A 20,287-nucleotide genomic window follows, 5' to 3' on the forward strand; every position below is an offset into this window, starting at 1 on the left:
GTGAGTTCCAGGCCAGCCTCATCTGCATAGTGAATTCCAGAATAGTCAGCCAGAGCAACATAGTAGGACCCTGTCTTAAAAAATTATCTATTTATTTTCAAATTCTCATTATGTGGCCAAGGTTGTCCTGGAACTCACTGTGGACCCAGGCTGGCCTCAAACTTCTGGTTTTAAGCCATCCTTTTGTTACCAAGACTGGCTCTGACAGCCCCAACAAGCTAGGATAGGGCACACATCGTCAATCAATCAAAGAGACAAGTAAGAGCCTGTAAGATGGCTCAGCAGGCAGAGACAATGGCTGTCAAGCTGGCCCTGTGAACACAAAAGGAATGAAAATAAAAATGTAATTAAAAGAGATAAATAATACTAAAAAGCAGAGAAAGGAGACTTATTCAGCGTGCTCACATATGGTAGAGGAACATCTAAAGAGGCGCGGTGACTGCTCCTACACATTTCTGAGGTCTGATATGAGGGCTTAGGTTTAAGGAGAGAACTCTCATCCCTTTCACCAGGCACTTCAACATGAACTACAGATCTGCTTCCGTGAGCTCAGCCACTCAGCGGGGAGTTGAGGTCTCTCTCCCTCAGGGAGCCGAGCCCACCAGCAGCTCCTGGGTTCTGGCCCGTGACTTTCTAGCAGGTGCTTCCTTCCCTGGGTCAAACCCAGAGCCACAAAGGCTTCCATTAGACCATTCTGGAAAGTGCCGTTACAGAGCTCAGAAAGCCTGGGAGGGAGGTGAGCAGGAACCAGGGGTGCAATGACCCTCTCCTCAGAGCAGGGAGGACAGTGCTCCCCAGCTGGTCAGGGCCCAGGAGCGGTGGGGCGGCTGGAGGGGGCAGGGTGCTGCCTGCGGGTCTGGAGCCATGGCCTGGACGGCTGTCCTGCTCGTGCTGCTGGCCCACCTCACAGGTAAGGGAACTCTTGGGGCCCGAGCCTCCTTGGCCCTCCGCTGGCCTTGCTCTGCCCCAGTGATGGGCACGCGTCTGTCTTCTCAGGTTGTGGCCCTCAGCCCACGCTGCATCAGCCTTCATCAGCCTCTTCCTCCCTGGGAGCCACCATCCGCCTCACCTGCACCCTGAGCAGCAGCCATGACATCGGCGTTTACAGCATTTACTGGTACCAGCAGAGGCCAGGCCACCCTCCCAGGTTCCTGCTGAGATTCTTCTCACACTCAGACAAGCACCAGGGTCCCAATGTCCCCCCTCGCTTCTCCGGGTCCAAAGATCCGGCCAGGAACCTGGGGTATCTGAGCATCTCGGAACTGCAGCCCGAGGACGAGGCCGTGTATTACTGCGCCGTGGGGCTCCGGAGCCAGGAAAAGAGGAGCACGGAGAGGGAGTGGGAAGGAGAAGAGCAGCCCACCGACTCGGGATCTGGAGACATCCCCACCCTGAACTGAAGACGCAGTTTGCTTTGCTCGGCTAGTCTGGTATGGGAAGGAGGGGTAGAACGCGGGGCTTCGCAGAGCCAGGAAGCTGGAGCCATCCAGCTTTTCCTTGTATTGCGGTGTCACTATGAGCCCCATCGGGGGCTGGATTGTAGAATTAAAGCTGTTTTTACTGACTTTGGTTTGGCTGGTTTGTGGTCAAAGGTCATGCTCAGTTTGGCCAGGTACCCATCTCTGAGGCTGAGCATTTGTCTGAGCCCTGTTGTTATGATCACGGGCAAATGGATGATAAAAACGTCTTGGAGGGGGACCTTGCAAAGGACAGGGTCTCCTGTTGTCACCTCCACAGTTAAAGAGTAAAGAGCCCAGCAAATGCCACCACTGGGCCTCTGCTTTGGGGGAGAGCAGGTGCCAAGTGACAGGTGTGGAGCAGGTTACTAGAGGCGTTTTGGGATGGACAGACCTTTGTCATGTGTGTTGTGGGTGTGGCCCCTGCTGCCTGATGCAGTACACAGCACATGCTCTCCAAGGTGAATCCTCCCCGGATGGCTCCAGAGAGCAGTGAAGGCCTGGGGTTGTTGAGATGCACGTTGGAGGAGTAGTGGGCCAGCTAGCATTAATATATGTATATGTATGTGTATGTGTATGTGTATGTGTATGTGCACATACACACACACACACACACACACACATATATATATATATAAGCCACCTTTTGTTCATCTCCATTACAAGATGGCGCTGGCCGGATGCAGCTCCCTGGTGGTAAATCAACTTTAGTACATGCGCAGTGAGCTGTATTTGTTATCACACTTACATGCTAATGAAGAATTCACTTAGTTCACCTATTAGGAAGCAGCGCACTATCTATCTTCTGCAGGCGAGGCTGTAAGGCTGTATAAGGGCGGCAGCGAGAGGGCTGGGGCCGCCAATAAGAAGAATAAGAAAAGTAAGCTTTGTTCAAGGTTCCCGAAATAAACTGCAAGGAGGAAGAAAACTCCCCAGTGTTGCGTCTTTCCTTGCTGGCGAGGCTGGGCGCGACACATATATACATATATAACAAGAAATCATTCTTTTTTAATATTTTATTTTAGAGTTTTTGAGGCAGAGTTTCTTTGTGTAGACCAAGCTGTTCTTGAACTCAGAAATCTGCCTATCTCTGCCTCCTGAGTGCTAGAACTAAAAAAGGCATGTGCCACTACCATACTGTGAAATAATCACTCAGCTGGTTCATAAGTGAATCGTCACTGTGTTAAAGTCGAAAGACAAAAGTAGTAACAATAACTATAGTTAAATAATGCTAATGAGCACATTGTAAGAATAGTTAGAAATCGTGACTTCATATACACACACACACACACACAGACACACACAAAAGCATGCATGCACATCCATGTTCACAGGGGCTGGGGGAACACCAAACAGTGTAAGACAATAAGCTTATTAATGTCATCACCAAGAATTATATCAAAATAAATTTAATATATAAAGTGGAAGGTCCACACACTTTTTTGTGCATTATCTTTTTGAAATGAGATTTTTTTCATAGTTTCCCTTCCCCTGTTCTTCCCAGTTCTTCCTCCCCCCCATCCAGATCCGAACCTTTCCTGTCTCTCTTTAGAAAGCAAAAGGCATCTAAGAAATAATAGTAATAATGAACAAATTGGAATAGGACAAAACTACTAAACAAATAGCCAAGCAAAAAACGAGCCAAAGAAAAAGCATGAGAAACAAATATCGACAGAGACACATGCTGGAACACTAAGGAATCCCATAAAAACCGGAAGTCAGAATATACACAAAGAATATAGCCGGCAGTGGTGGCGCACGTCTTTAATCCCAGCACCTGAGAGGCAGAGGCAGGCAGATTTCTGAGTTGGAGGCCAGCCTGGTCTACAGAGTGAGTTCTAGGACAGCCAGGGCTACACAGAGAAACTCTGTCTCGAATCTCCCCCCCCCTGCCAATATATATATATATATAATATGTATATGGGCTTCTGAGCCACCAGCAGTATAAATAAGAGGCTTTTTACTATTTTAAAGTTTAGGCTTTTAGCTAGGGCAGTCTCCCAGCCAGAGCCATGTGTCTAGCTTAACTAATTCTGGCGCGATGTCCCACCACATGGCTACCTCTGCTCTGCTCCATCCCCTCACCTCCATGTAGACTGGTGCAGATGTCCCAGTTCTGCGCTCCCCCCTCGTTCTCCTTGTCCCTCTCTCCCTCCCCATATCCCGCCCAGCTATTGGCCATTAGATCTTTATTACAGCCAGTCAGATACAATTGAAGATTGTCTCTAGGCCAGTGAGGAAGGACAAATATTTACAAAATACGAGACCATAGAAATAATAATACCATAATTGGACTGGAGAGATGGCTCAGCTGTTAAGAGTACTGACTGTTCTTTCAGAGGCCCTGAGTTCAATTTCCAGCAACCACATGGTGGCTCACCTCACAACCATTTGTAATGTAAACATTTTCTGGTGTGTCTGAAGACAGTTACATGTACTCATATAAATAATAAATAAATCAATCTTTAAAAAAATACCAAGATCCTGTCAGTGTATAGCTCTCTGCTGGTACAGAATAAACAATTGAATATAAAGAGACACATCTTTACACAATGTACCCTGACATACATACTTAACATTTCAAGAAAAACCTCCAAAGATTCTGTTGACTGTGTTGTGTTGTCATCTAAGAGTGGTTTATTTCCCCAGCAAGACTCCTTCAGAGAAAAAAAAAAAACGATATTTTCATTTGCAGGTGGCTATGAATTGAGGTAGCATCTAAGTTAGGGACTGTGTCTATTTTCATTTGCAGGTGGCTATGAATTGAGATAGCCTCTAAGTTAGGGACTGTGTCTACTTTCCTTTCAGCTCCAGGGCCTCATTTGGTGTAGATCTGTGTAGACTCTATGCTGGCTGCCACAGTCTCTGAGCGCCCATGTGCACCAGCGCTGCCGTGCCTAGAAGGCCTGGCTTCCTTCCACCCCTCTGGCTTGTCCTCTCTTTCTCCTTTTCTGTAGAGCTCTCTGAGCCCTGAGGGGAGGCATTTCGTGGGGACATTCCTTTAGGGCTGCTGTTCTGAGGCCTCTCTCTGCATGTCTGGCGGCGCATCTCTATGTGTGTTTCCGTCTGCTGCAGGAGGAGGCTTGTCTGCTGATGGCTGAGCACGGTAGGGTCTATGAGTATAGCAGGATCTCATTACTAGTCTTTATTGCCACAGTCCTTTGGCAGAACATTAGTTTCTATTCTAGGTTCATGACCTATCTAGTCTCATGCTTTTGACCACCTAATCAGTGTTGGTATGGGTCCCATCTTAGAGTGGGCCTTAACTGAAGACAGATATTGGGTAGTTACTCTCACAAGCTCTGTACCACTGCTGCACCAGCAGACCTGGCAGGCAGGTCATTTTTGTAGGTACAAGAGTTTATAGCTGGGTTTATGTATTGGCTGGTTTTGTGTGTCAACTTGACACAGCCTGGAGTTATCACAGAGAAAGGAGCTTCAGTTGGGGAAGTGCCTCCATGAGATCCAGCTGTGGGGCATTTTCTCAATTAGTGATCAAGTGGGGAGGGCCCCTTGTGGGTGGTACCATCCCTGGGCTGGTGTTCTTGGGTGCTATAAGAGAGCAGGCTGAGCAAGCCAGGGGAAGCAAGCCAGTAAGGAACATCCCTCCGTGGCCTCTGCATCAGCTCCTGCTTCCTAACCTGCCTGAGTTCCAGTCCTGACTTCCTTTAGTGATGAGCAGCAATGTGGAAGTGTAAGCTCAATAAACCCTTTCCTCCCCAACTTGCTTCTTGGTCATGATGTTTGTGCAGGAATAGAAACCCTGACTGAGACCGTTTACTTCTCTCCTTTTGGCAGCGTGGAGAGTGCCTTCCAGTTCCATGACCTCTACTCAGGAGGACTTACGGTGTCAGATAGGTAGCAGCTTGCCTTCTCTTAGTCAATGAGCAATGTGGGTGTTTCTTTATCAATATCTTGACCGCCTAACTGAATAATCTACATGAAATGCTCAGCGGTCATGGGTGTGGCCTGCTCTTCCTCCCTGTCAGTTTTATTTCTCACCCGGCCACCACTGGACCTTCTGCCTCTCACCCTGCTTGTCCTGACTTTCATCTACCTTACCATTCCTTCCCCCAGACTTGCCTTCACTCCACCTCTGCCTGCGCCCTGTGTTCTAAGCATGTGGGACAACCACATCTGTAGCTCCCATTTTCTAGTGGCTACATTAAAAAAAAAAAAAAAGGCAACTATGCATTTTGTCACGAATCTGTAGTCCTGGCTACACAGGAGGCTGAGGCAGAAAAATTTTCTTGAGGTTAGCCTAGGCAATACAGTGAGATCCCCTCATCTGAGTCCTGACCTGGGAGGTGGGCCAGAATGCAAACATACTTTCTCTGTACTTTTTTTTTTTTTAAACTTTTTCTCTGAATCTACCTTTCTGCTAGGTGGCTTTTTGCTGACTCTCAGAGCAATTTTCTTTCTTCTTCTCTATCTCTGTTTCGCCTTTGGACAGTTGCTGATATTTACAGTCTGCCTACCCTATTGTTTTTCTTTTAAGATTTTTTTAAAAAATATTTTTATTTTATGCATGAGTTCCCTATCTGTGTGTATGCATACATGCCAGAAGAGTGCATCAGATTCCAGTATAGGGCATTGTGAGCTACCATGTAGTTACTGGGAATTGAACTCAGAACCTCTGGAAGAGCTCTTAACCACTGAGCTATCTCTTTAGTCCTGTTGTTTTTCTTTTAAAATGCTAATAAAATTGTCTTTGAGAATAAAAAACAAGAAAACACAGGTGAAATGATCTATAATTATATGTTTTATTTAACAGAACATGTGCCAGTTGAATTGCTTATTAAAAGTATTACATTTAGGATACGTTTGCTACTCTGCCTTTGAAATTCAACGTGTATTTCGCCGCTGTGGCTTATCTCTGCTGAGACCCACACAACTGCATATGGTGTATGAAAAGAGCTCAGACTGAGGGGCAGAAGTCAGGTTCCCCACCATCCAGCCTTTGGACACTGGCCAGATCCTGGTTGTAAAGTCCCGTTCCTTGTCCCTTTCGTCTGGAAGGTCCGTCTCTGCCGTGTTCAGCTAACCGCCATTGATCAGGTGCCTGGTTTGCCTGGTGGCCTCCAAGCCTTCACTCAAGCTGTTTATGCTGGGAGGACTTCCTGCTCCTGGATTTGGTCCTCCCTCCGTCTGCACTGATGCTGAGGCCACAGCCATCTCCCCTCCCCCTCACTGGACATCTGTTTCCTGGCCGCTCTGCGGTTGTTATCCCCCTCCAGAGGGCAGACAGGCTGTTTTCCTCATTACAGTTCGCACCTGCCTCGCAGCTCTGTTTTATTTTATTTTTTTTTTAGCAAGACTCTTACAAATTCCCAGCTGGCTGGATCCTCGGTGTGTGATAAACTCTCTAGGAGATGAGAGGCAGGCAAGGAGCGAGCGAGCAAGCAATGAAATGCCAGCCAATGAACCCTTGGTTACTCGTTAGCTCTCCTTAGCTGCTGGGGTCACTGTGATTCCCTCAGACTGGGAAGCTGCTCGGATTTCTTTTCCCTCTGTGACTGGCCACGCTCTGTCTCTGTACGTCTGTCTCCCCATGGTTCTGTTTGTCCATTGTTCTCCTCGGTCACATTACCATCCTCTGTTGTCTGACAGTTGAAACAAGTGACTGTGGGCTGTGACCAAGAGGGGCCTGGAGAAGGAGAGCTTGAAGGAGCCGCTGCGTGAGGGCGGGCGTGTGGGGAACCTTCTGAGCAGGAGAGCTGCTGGAGAGGGCGGGTCCCCAGAGTGTCGGGACCCACTCACTACCCGGGACTGCACCGACTCAATGACCAAGAGGACTCCTGGCAGCCGTGAGAAGCAGGCTGTGGGGTTCTAAGAACTGAGACCTCGGACATGTATCAGCGGCTCAAACATTCCCTCCTGAGAAAGGTCCTGAGACCCAGAGTGGGGAGGGGGTCTCAGGAGCTCCCGGGGTCTTACAGGGTGGCCCTTAGATTTTTATCATCCAACAACAAGCCCTTATGTTTATTTTGCTTTATTCTGTGTTCTTCCTGCACTTCCCCGCTTTCTGACCTAGCCTGTAATCCCGCTGGGGTGTGCTCTCCACATTTTCTGGGCTGTTAGAAGTAGGTTGTAGCTGGTCCAAACTAACAAAGGTCTTTGAACAACCTTTAGCTAAATCTGACTGGGTTCAATTCTCAACTAGGCTTCAACCCTGGCTCATGAAGACCATTCTCACAGCTAGTTACTGACAACAGAAGATCTCGTGTCTAGAAGGACCCAAGGCCCTCTTGAAGTCGAAGAGGTCAGCTCAGGAACTTTGGAAAGGTCATGGCATCTAAATTAAGAAAATTAAGAATAAACAAGGCATGATGTAGGGTATTGTGAGGGTAGGATAAAGCTCACTCCTTTTTAATTTTTGAATGATATTTTTAATGGTCTGATGGGCTCTCTCAACAATGCCCTGACCTTGTTGGTTATATGGGATACCAGTAACATGTTTTATATCTAATTGTAAACAAAAGGGTTGGAAATTCTTTCCAATACATCCAGGGCCGTTGTCAGTCTTAATAACCTTAGATCTGCCCATCAAGGAAAGGCAATTTAAGACATGGGCAGTCACAGTTTTGAAGCTTCTCCAACATGTAAGGAGGCAAAAATAAATCCACTGAATGTATCAATAGTAACATGTAAATATTTAGATTTGTCAAACTTAGGCAGGTGTGTGACATCCACCTGCCAAATGTCATTAGAAACCAGGCCACAAGGGTTAACTCCCCAATGGGGTGTAGACAGGAAGGCAACACAGCTTGGGCAACCTTTAACGATTTGCTGTGCCTGTTCCCTAGTAATTTTCAAAAGTAGGCGAAGAGTTTGAGCATTTAGATGATGTAATACATGAGCCCTTTGTGCCTGTTCCAAGGATCCAATCAAGACTGGAAAAGTAAGTTGAGTGGCAGCATCTGCCCGAGCATTGCCCTGGGCAAGTGGTCCAGGCAGATCAGAATGGGCTCTAAGATGACCAATAAAAAAGGGGAGACTCCTAGTAATAATTAAATCTTGTAATTTCTGGAAAAGTGGGGTGGCATTAGTAGAGGCTTTAATAAAAGATGACACTCTCCAATAAGGGAACTGAAAAAGCAACATAAGCACTATCAGTGTATACATTAAAAGCATTGTTAGGTAATTTTTTAAACACTTGAATATGGCAAATAATCCAACCAGCTGAGCAGACTTATATGGTGTTTTAAAGGTAAAAGTTTGGTTATCTATAACCAGGGCAGCCATGCTGATGGAGGAACCATCAGTGAAAACCAAATGAGCATCCTGAAGGGGTTTAGAGGAAGTTCTAACAGGAAAAACTAAGGGATGAATTTTAGAAAACTGTAACAGTTTATTTGTAGGATAGTGATTATTTGTTTCTCCTCTAAAAGAAATGCAAAAAATTGGCCAATCATCAGTGGTTTGCATCAACCAATCTATTTGTCCTTTTGTAAAGGGAACAATTTGTAAAGGGAAAATATCAGAATCTTTGCCAAAGTATTGGCAGCTCTGTTCTCTACCCAAGTGAATAATGGAAGCAACCAAACATGGAAAGGGGGTTAAAACATGGGAGGGTGAATCTGGGAGATGTGTCCACATGAGAGGCCCCTGTGATTGCCAAAATACCCCCTGTGGGCTAAAAGGATGTTGCACAAATTAGAAAACAAGGGCTGTTGATAATCAATAAAGGAAACACCTTGTTGCTGAATGGCAGAATCTACTAGCTCTAGGCCTTCCTGGCCAAAGATGTTAAAGTTTGAGGAGAAGTTGGGTCAGTATCACCTTTAAGGATGTCAAATAAAGGCTTACAATCTCTAGTGGTCAATTTTAAGTAAGGATGGATTCAATTAATATCCCTCAATAATCTTTGAAAATCATTTAATGTGTTCAAATGATCAACCTTTAAATGATTTTTTTGAGGAAGTATTTTGGAACTTCTTAACTCAAAGCCCAAATAAGAATGAGGGTCACATAATGGAAATTTATCAGGAACTATTTGGAGGCCACGAAGTTGAAGCCTTTTTGTTAAATCTTTATAGCATAATACAAGATCTGATGTATTTGAACCAGCCAAAAGAATATCATCTATATAAGGTATAATATATATAGAAGGCCAAGCCTCATAAAGGGGGTCAACAGCTAAAGCAACAAATTTTTGGCAAAGGGTGGGGCTGTTAGCCATCCCCTGTGGAAGAACAGGTCACTGGAACGGGGGCATAGGTCCTTTAAAATTAATTACAGGAAGGCTAAAGACAAAACGGTGGTGATTACTTGAAACAATCTTTAAGATCAATTATTATTTTACAATAAGAAGAAGGTTCACTTCCAGCATCCTTCATTAATGGTGCCCTCTTGAGGAAAACAGAGGCAGATATCAGAAATAAAAACAAAAAATTTGTGAAGATCTTTTTTTTTTAACCCGAGTTCTCCGCATCTTGAGGGCCTCCTTGAGACAATTAAGAAAAACCTTGTGCTTACTTAATACCTGCCCCATAATGTGTCATCTGACTTACCCCAGGTCAGCTCACCGATGGGTGTTTCTGCAGTGATCTATGATGAACCTGTATCGACCTTGTGAGTCGGTGGTTCCTGGAGATGAGCAGCTGCTCTTTGAAGATGACATTCTCTGTTATCCTTACTCAAGAAAGGGTCCCTCACTGGACAGCAGCTGCCCTGGCCTGCAGGGGTTTTCAACGGGGGACCCTAAGAGAGAAGGGGAGAGAATGGAAAGGTCAGGAGACACAAAGAAGCCCAAGACAGGCTTCCTGATCAACAACTGTATTGTCTCAGGGAATTTACACAGGCAGGGGAAGAAACAAGGCAAGAGGGATTTTCCTTAAAGCCTGGGCATTCTGCAGCTGTAAGATGTTTCTTCTTCTGGCAGGGCACAGTGACTGTTGACCACCCGATTTCTCCAAGGTCTGTAGCTGAGGAGAAGTCAAAACCTAAAGCTACTATTAAAATGGAATCTAAACATAATGTAAGGTCAGTGCTATATTAAATAAAATTCCTTTTGCTTTTGTATTGATTCCCATCTCCATGTTGTTCACTCAGGGTTCTCCGGTAAGTTAAGACTCACTAGAGTCTTACTAGGTTTCTTCTGAAAACTGCAGAATGAATGTCTCTGGCACCTGTAACTGAGGCACCTGTTAAAATCTATGCTGGAGTACAGGAGTCTAACTTGGAAATACCTGAGTTAGCACACCTGGTGTGGGATTGGCAAGAACTGCACATTTCTCATTATAAACCAGTAATTAATAAAGGCGGCCATAAGCAAACATGACATTCTTTACAAGGGACATGTCTTTAGTATTTGAGGGTCCTTGAGCCACATACCATGGATACCAAGGGACAAGTCTTTTCCACAGTTTGCAATTTATTTTTCATTTAAGAAATTATTTTCTTGAAATTATTTTGTGTGTGTGTGTGTGTGTGTGTGTGTGTGTGTGCATGCTAAGAACCATACTTGGGGCCTCTGGTAACAAGTGCTCATGATCACTGAGTCCCATTTTTTTCTATCTTTAAAAATTATGTCTCAGGGTACCATATGATGTAATGGGCTTCATTTTGTCATTTTTATTCATTTGTGTCATTGTACTGTAAGGGTCCATGATTTGTCGAAGAATGACACCCCAGACTCAAATAGTATGTAAACACAAAGAATGTTTATTCTGCAGAAGTCCAGCATGCTAGGGTCTCCCATTACCAGAATAGAGACACACCCGAGTGATTTAAAGTACATCAGGGAATTCTGGGGTAGGTGATCTCTATGTCAATCTGTTGGGTCCATCCTATGGCCATTCCATTGTTGGGGTGTGGAGGCTGTTTCTGAGAAAGTAGCTGAGGAAGTATGGAAACTGCTGTTTTTCTTGCTTCAGGCCAGGTGGCTGGGACATTCCATTACCTGGGCATGAAGGCGGGAGCCTGGGGTTTTTCTATTAGTAATTGACTTTCCTAGACTTGCCTGGACTTGCCCAGTTTTTAGGCCTAGTTTCCTTAACTGCAATTTGAAATCTGTCATGGAGTCAGCCTAGTCTTCTCAGTACTTTGTTATTATACATTCCGCTCTCCACATCTGTGACCACCCTGACCCCTGCTTCCTGTGTCTGCTCCGACTGGCCTCCTGTCCCACAGATAACCCTGGATTTTCCCCTTTCCAACACCTCCCCACACATCCACCAGAACATAACCCTCCCCTTTATCTTTTAACAAACACATCACTTATAATCACATACACATGTATAATTTAAATCCAGGTTCTGTGTGTGAGAAAGATTAGGGTATTTGTCTTTCTGACTCTGACTTTCTTTGACTATGGTATTTGTCTTTCTGATGAGAGGGGCACCAGCACATTTAAAGATTTTTGTTCTTGCCCTTTTCCTTGTGCCAGACCTTAGGGTTGGAGATGTTCCTGCTCAATTAGATGAAGTACATTCATGGGTTTAACGAGGGCCTAGTGGCAGCATTGAATCACCAGAGACAAGGTGATCATAGTTATTATAATGGACTGGGTAGACAAAACAATGTTTATAATGACATACCCCATAATGGTCAGTGCAAGAGAGGTGGAATTTATAATGACATGACTCATTTGGACCTTTGGTACTGGCTAATCAATCATGGTGTTTCCAGGCATGAAAAAGATAGGAAACCTACAGCATATCTGTTTGACCTGTATAGGCAGAAAAACTCTCAAACAAATGAAAGAAAGGATACATTAGATCATGGCAAAAGGCAGTCTCAGCCAGTGAATCAATTTCCACACTTGAGCCAGTCTGCAGATCCAGAACTCCTTAAATGAAGGGGTGGCCAGGTTCCTCTGAGGAAGGTTCTAGATAAGACACCTAAAAGGTTTTTTTTTTTTTTTGGTTTTGTTTTTTTGTTTGTTTGTTTTTTGGATTTGGTTTTTTTCAAGACAGGGTTTCTCTGTATAGCCCTGGCTGTCCTGGAACTCACTCTGTAGACCAGGCTGGCCTTGAACTCAGAAATCTGCCTGCCTCTGCCTCCCCGAGTACTGGGATTACAGGCATGCGCCACCACCGCCCAGTGACATCTAAAAGTTTTGCTGTTAGTCTTTCTCCAGTTCTTCCCTAGAGGGACCTATGGCCTTTTACAAGGGTAACCATACACTGGGGGAAAGGAAATAATCAGACTTTCCAGGGTCTATTGGATGCTGGTTCTGAACTGACACTGATCTCCGGAGATCCCAAGAAACATTGTGGCCCTCCAGTTAGAGTAGGGGCTTATGGAGGACAGGTGATTAATGGAGTTTTGTCTGATGTCTGACTCACAGTAGGTCCAGAATATCCCCAAACACATCCTGTGCTCGTTTCCCCAGTTCCAGAATGTATAATTGGGATAGATACACTCAGAAATTGGCAGAATTCTCACATTGGTTCCCTGACCTGGAGTGAGGGTTATTATGGTTGGAAAGGTGAAATGGAAGCTTTTAGAGTTGCCTCTGCCAAAGAAAATAGTGAAACAAAAACAGTATCGTATTCCTGGAGGAACTGCAGAAATTACTGCCACTATCAAGGACTTGAAAGATGCAGAGGTGGTGGTTCCCACCACATCTCCCTTTAACCCTCCTATCTGGCCAGTGCAGAAGACAGATGGATCATGGAGAATGACAGTTGACTATGGAAAACTAAATCAGGTAGTAACTCCAATTGCAGCTGCTGTATCAGATATAGTTTCATTACTTGAGCAAATTAACACATCTCTTGGTACCTGGTATGCAGCTATTGACCTGGCAAATGCCTTCTTCTCAGTACCTGTCCCTAAGGACCACCAGAAGCAATTTGCTTTCAGATGGCAAAGCCAGCAGTGTACCTTTACAGTTTTGCCTCAAGGATATATTAACTCTCCTGCCCTGTGTCATAACTTAGTTAGAAAGGATCTTGATCATTTGTCTCTTCCACAAAACATCACATTGGTGCACTATATTGATGATACTATGCTGATTGGACCAAGTGAGCAGGAAGTAGCAACCACTTTGGATTCATTGGTAACACATATGCATATCAGAGGTTGGGAAATAAATCCAACCAAAATTCAAGGTCCATCTACCTCAGTGAAATTCTTAGAAGTACAGTGGTGTGGGGCATGCAGAGATATTCCTTCTAAGGTGAAAGATAAGGTATTGTACCTGGCCCCTCCCACCACCAAGAAAAAAAGCACAACATTTAGTGGGTCTATTTGGATTCTGGAGACAGCACATTCCTCACTTAGGTGTGTTATTCAGGCCTATTTACCAAGTGACTCAGAAAGCTGCTAGGTTTGTGTGGGGCCTGGAACAGGAGAAGGCTCTTCAACAAGTCCAGGCTACTGTGCAGGCTTCTCTACCACTTGGACCATATGATCCAGTAGCCCCGATGGTACTTAAGGTGTTAGTGACAAATAGAGATGTTGTTTGGAGCCTCTGGCAGGCCCCTGTAGGTGAATCACAGAAGAGACATTTGGGATTTTGGAGCAAAGCTCTACTGGCATCTCCAGACAATTATTCCTTACAGGAATACGATACTGTTTTTGTTTCACTATTTTCTTTGGCAGAGGCAACTCTAAAAGCTTCCATTTCACCTTTCCAACCATAATAACCCTCACTCCAGGTCAGGGAACCAATGTGAGAATTCTGCCAATTTCTGAGTGTATCTATCCCAATTATACATTCTGGAACTGGGGAAATGACCATAGGATGTGTTTGGGGATATTCTGGACCTACTGTGAGTCAGACATCAGACAAAACTCCATTAATCACCTGTCCTCCTTCTCTTTGAAAAACAGTTCTTGGCCTGCTAGTGGGCCTTAGTGGAAACTGAACGTTTGACAATAGGACACCAAGTTTCTATGCGACCTGAACTGCCCATCATGAGCTGGGTGCTATCAGACCCTCCAAGTCATAAAGTAGGGCATGCACAGCAGCAGTCTATTATCAAATGGAAGTGGTATATACGTGATCGGGCCAGAGCAGGTCCTGAAGGCACAAGCAAGTTACATGAAGAAGTTGCTCAGATGCCCATGGTTTCTACTCCTGTTACAATGCCATCTGCCGCTAAGCATGTGCCCATAGTCTCGTGGGGTGTTCCTTATTACTGGCTGACTGAAGAGTAGAAGACTAGGACCTGGTTTACTGATGGCTCTGCACGTTATGTAGGCACCACCCAGAAGTGGACAGCTGCAGCATTACAACCCCTTTCTGGGACAACCCTGAAAGATACAAGTGAAGGAAAATCTTCACAGTGGGCAGAACTTCGGGCAGTACATATGGTATTATGGTTTGTTTGGAAGAAGCAATGGTCAGATGTACGATTGTTCACTGACTCATGGGCTGTAGCCAATGGATTGGCTGGATGGTCAGGGACGTGGAAAGATCACAATTAGAAAATTGGTGAGAAAGACATCTGGGGAAGTAGAATGTGGATAGATCTCTCCAAATGGGCAAAGGATGTGAAGATATTTGTCTCCCATGTAAATGCTCACCAAAAGGTGACTTCAGCTGAGGAGGAGTTCAGTGATCAAGTGCATAAGATGACCTGTTCTCTGGAGTCTGCCTTTTCCTCCAGCCATCCCCATCATTGCCCAATGGGCACATGAACAAAGTGGCCATGGTGGCTGAGATGAAGGTTATGCTTAGGCTCAACAACACAGACTTCCACTCACCAAGGCTGACCTGGCTACAGCTGCTGCTGAATGCCAGATCTGCCAACAGCAGAAACCAACACTGAGCCTCAGATATGGCACCATTCCTCGAGGTGTCCAGCCAGGAACCTGGTTGCAGGTTGACTATTTCGGATCACTTCCCCTGTGGAAAGGACAATGTTTTATTCTTACTGGAGTAGATACTTATTCTGGTTATGGATTTGTGTTTCCTGCATGTAATGCTTCTGTCAAAACCACCATCTGTGGACTCACAGAATGCCTTATCTATCGTCATGGTATTCCACACAGTATTGCTTCTGACCAAGGAACTCATTTCACAGCCAGAGAAGTGCGACAGTGGGCCCACGATTATGGAATTCACTGGTCTTACCATGTTCCCCATCATCCTGAAGCAGCTGGTCTGATAGAAAGATGGAATGGCCTTTTGAACACAGAGTTACAGGGCCAATTAGGTGGCAACAGCATGGAAGACTGGTGCAGAATTCTTCAGAAGACAGCATATGCTTTGATTCAGTGTCCGATAATATGGTACAGTTTCTCCCATAGCCAGGATCCATGGGTTCAGGAATCAAGGGGTGGAAAAGGGGAATAGCTCCACTTTCTATCACTCCTAGTGACCCTCTAGGAACTATTTTGCTTCCTGTCCCCACAACTTTAGGTTCTGCTGGCCTAGAAGTTTTGGTTCCAGAAGAGGGAGTGCTCCTACCAGGAGCCACAACAAACATTCCATTGAACTGGAAGCTCAGATCTCCCCCTGGCCATTTTGGGCTTCTAATGCCCTTAAACCAACAGGCTAAGAAAGGAATAACAGTGTTAGGAGGGGTGATAGATTCAGTTTACCCTGGAGAAATTGGATTGCCTCTCCATAATGGAGGTAAACAGGATTATGTCTGGAGTGCAGGAGATTCCCTAGGGCGTCTCTTAGTACTACCATGTCCTGTGATTAAAGTCAATGGGAAACTACAACAGCCTAATCCAAGCAGGATGACAAAGGACACAGACCCATCAGGGATGAAGGTTTGGGTCACTCCTCCAGGAAAAGAGCCAAGACCCTGACTAATACAGGCCTCTTTCTCTTTTTATGATCACAACAGTGTGTGTCTTTCATCCAGGAACATAACTGGTCTAAGGCAGGGAAGAAGCCCACGCTGGGATTTTTAATATATAATACTATATATTTTTTTTAACTACATGGCATCTAAGGAATAATCATAGGCTTATTGTAATATATTTTAACAAAATAAAATGCAATAAGATAAAAAAAAATCCAAAATTGGAATAGGATAAAAATAACCAAACAAGAAAAAGAGCCAAAGAAAAGGCACATGAAAGACATGTAGATACAGGGGCGTGGCAAGTGCGTCTTCCTGCTAGAGAGGCATCCCTTCATTCCTTTAGAGCTGAGAAGAACAAGACATCCAGCTCATGGAGTGGACAACTCTTGGGTTCTGGGAGACAGGGACTGTTGGACTATCAGGGCCCCTGTCTGTAAACCAGTCTAAAAAGCGTCTTTATATACACATTCATCTTGTCAGTTCCATTCTGACCTTGACTATATGGAGACTTTCTTTTCTGGTTCTGTCATTTTGGTATTCTCAGTGTTTCTTGTATCTGTATGTGTGTGTTTCCCTTTAATCTGGGGGAGATTCTCTTCTTTAATCCTATTGAAGATCTGATCTATTGCTTTGACTTTGTATTCTCCTTTATACTTATAATCTGAAGATTTGGTCTTTTCATGGTATCTTATAATTCCTGCGTGATTGATTCATGTGATTAAAATATGTTTTATAATCATTGTTTGTGTGGTCTCATTCCTTTGCTTTACCTTAAAATTCTGATACTCTGTCTTCTACTTGATCCTACTTATAAGGTCCCCCTGAGTTTTCTGACTGGTTATTGTACTTCTCAATTCCTTTTAAACTTCAGCTTGAACTTTCACTATATCTTTTAATTTAATTAAGCTTTTGAATTGGTTATCCCCATCATTTGATTCCCCTCTGTATTTGTCTTTTCTTGGCCATAACTTAAAGGTGCCTTTTTGCTATCGTGCTTAAGTTCATTGAGGGTTTTAAAAAAATGTCTTCTTTAAACTCCTTGGACTCTTTGTTCAAGTTTATGATTGTTCTGTTTGCTGAGGTTTATCTAAGTAATTCTCATTGAAAAACATTTCTATGATACTAGAGGGTAGGTGTGGAGAGGGAGGGAACATATTATCTTGGCTTTTCATATTTTTTTTGTATTTTTGCGATATGACCTGGGCATGTGGATTCTTAGACTGATACAGATCTAGCCTGCTTTAGGATGGGCCAGTGCAGGAACTGCTGTGTGTGAAGAGAGCAAGGCTTGGGCGTGGAGATAGTGCAGCCTGCTTCATTTCAGAAGAGTCATTAGAGAAAGCCAGTAGGTGAGCTGTGCCTCCTGCACTGAGAATTTCTAAGCAGTTATGTCCTAAATCAGAGAGAGTATTACTGGGAGCAAGATAGTGTCCAGTGATCAGCTGGTGTAGGATTCTTTTGTTCTACATGGATAGGAATTGTAGTTAGGCAAGGAAAGCTTTTTAAATGCTGGTCTCTAGTAACTTTCATTTCTCTCAGATGTAGAAGCACTGAAAGGTAGAAATAGGTAGCCTTTATAAATGTTGTCATTCCAGGTAGCCATAGGCATCAAAACCTTTGGTTCTAGCAATTTTACAGCACTGTGAAGATCTCAGATATGAGAATTTTTTGTTCTACAAGTCTAATATCATTGTGCAGATATTGGGACCTTGCCCCTGTAAGCATCACATCCCTATGTATTAAGACACTTGGCCTCACATCATAATCTCCATTTAGTCCTCTGGTATTGTTCCACTAAACCACTGCATAGGTGAATACCCTAATATCCTAACCACTTTCCAGTAAACTCCAACATTTTGGCATGTGTATGTGCTATGCATGCATTTTTTGTATACATGTTGATGTGTGTGTGTGTGTGTGTGTGTACTCATGTTGGGTGTACAGAAGTTGATTGCTGAAGCAGGGTCTTTCACTTGAACCCAGATCTTTTCATCGTAGCTGACCTAAGTAGCCAGCTTGCTCCAGAGGTCCTCACTCCCTACTTTCAGAGTGTTGGGAGTATAGATGGGCTTTATGTGATTCTGGGGATGCAGACTCTGGACCTCTCCCGCTGTGCCAAGCACTTTAGCCACTGAACCATCTCCTGAGCCTCTAGACACCACCTTTAAAGGTGCTACCATCTTCACACTACCGCTGCCACATTAGGGACAGAACTAGGAACACATGGCCTTTTGGAAGGCAAATTATGTCCCCAGCATAGTGAGTAGGTGTCAGGAAGAGGTATTTGCTTTCCTTTTTGTGCTTACATGTGACACTTATATGCATTTTAGTAGTTTCTGATGTTAGATGGTTTGAAGAGCTCTAATTGGCCTCTGGTACCAACCTTATTTATCATGTGCGACACAGGTGTCTCCTTTACGGGCTCTCCTTTCAGTACTGTGCTCTTGGCTCTGTGGAGGACAAGGCCAGGCTTGGCATTTTCCAGATGCCATGGGTTTTGGTATGTCTCTTTCAGGTAATGTTGGCAGGGCTGGAGTGGTGGGCACAGTTGGTCATCTGTAAGTGCTCACCCCACTGACCCTCTGCTCAGGTCACTGTGAGCCCATGGATCTGTACCCGTAGTTCTAGCTGGCCTCTGTGTGTGTGTGGGGGGGCACGGCCTGGGTATTAGTGACTAGATTTATCTTCTATCTGGAACTTGAACTTTGATCTTTATGTGACTCTATCTACTGAGAGAGTCTTGACTACTCCTAGCATCTCACGTCTCATGTCTCATGATCAGAAACATCTGTCTGGACTCAACTCTGTGAATCTTGAAGTCCCACTGACTGCCATCATGTGCCGGGTTCAGTGCACCAGGGAAGCTGTAGTGAATGTGAACACTTCCCTGTTTCCCTCAAGTTTCCTGCCTAACACATGTGTAGGAGCTAACAGCTAACTGTGGAGCCCGGGGGTCAGGAGCAGCAGTGTATGGAGGCATAGATCATTTTCAAAGAGCTGTTTCTGCGGCTTTCCTTACATTTTCTAAGTGGACTTGTAAGAGGCCCCTAAGGCATCTTAGGCCCCTCTCAAGGCTTCTTCCCAGCTTGGGCAGGGAGTGTGCCAGCATTAGCCCTGCATGCTCCCATTTGTGAGAGACTGTTGTGAGTGCTTGATGGATATCACATGACATATCTGATTTATTAGTAACATGCTCTAGAGAAACAAAATTGTATGTGTGTGTGTTCAGGAATTGATGCCCACAGCTTTGTAGCAGAACAGAGCCATTGCGCCTGACATTTACTCCTGAGTGACGGCCACTACGGCCCTCAGTGATCTCCTGTAAATCGTCAGTGATTATTATCTGAGATTTATGGGAATTTCGGACCCTTATTATGACCTCAGTCATAAGACAAACCTGGAATTCTTACAGTGGCTGTGCTTGCTTGATAATGGTTTCCTATGACAATTCCCAGATCAGATGGGGGGTTTTGGCGTGTGGGAATTGACTTGCAAAAGGCCTTGTGTATAACAATCAATAAAATCGTGTTGGGGAGGTGGTCATTAGCTCTGATGGCCTGCTGCTAGTAAAGGCCTGAAATGCCTCCTGCAGTGTCTCTCTCTTTTTCCAATTGACCTGACTGGCGTAACTCAGAACACCACCACAGCTTGAGGATGGCAAGCTCAGAATCTGAAGAGGATGTCAGGATGGAAGCCTAGGGAGCAATTGCTGTTCAGTTCAAAGCCATCAGCTAGCAAAAGTTCTTCCTCTTCAGGGGAATTCAATCCTTATACTCCAGTAAGCTAGATGAAGCCATCCATATCATAAGTCCATGATTTAAATATCAATCTAACCAAATTATCATCAAAATGTCAAGAATAAGGTTGGACCACGTCCCTGGGCAGAGCAGCCAAGCAGACACAGAGGCTTCCTCATCTGCCGGCCTCACTGCTTGCCAGTTACTTCATCATCACTTCATGTTCAGTGAAGCCCGGAGCTCTGTGGACTCCAAAATCACAGAATCCATCTCAGAAAGGGTCTTAGGAGCCATGGAACAGGTCAGGGCTTCTGAAAGCTAAGAAACTTCTAGAACATCAACATGTTTGAGTTGGAAAAGCAATTCTGAGGCTGTTGTA

The 20,287-nt window shown here is 44.7% G+C and overlaps 1 protein-coding gene across 1 annotated transcript; it reads left to right on the plus strand.

Annotated features, from left to right (window-relative positions):
• Positions 1 to 599: 599 nt before the first annotated feature.
• Positions 600 to 1,550, plus strand: Vpreb1 (V-set pre-B cell surrogate light chain 1). Its single transcript, XM_052158464.1, has 2 exons — positions 600 to 910; positions 997 to 1,550. Exons 1-2 carry the CDS (start codon positions 865 to 867, stop codon positions 1,398 to 1,400), a joined length of 450 nt encoding a protein of 149 aa, XP_052014424.1. The 5' UTR covers positions 600 to 864; the 3' UTR covers positions 1,401 to 1,550.
• Positions 1,551 to 20,287: the final 18,737 nt, after the last annotated feature.

This window comes from Apodemus sylvaticus, chromosome 15, assembly GCF_947179515.1.
Source record: "Apodemus sylvaticus chromosome 15, mApoSyl1.1, whole genome shotgun sequence".
Lineage (NCBI taxonomy): Eukaryota > Metazoa > Chordata > Mammalia > Rodentia > Muridae > Apodemus > Apodemus sylvaticus.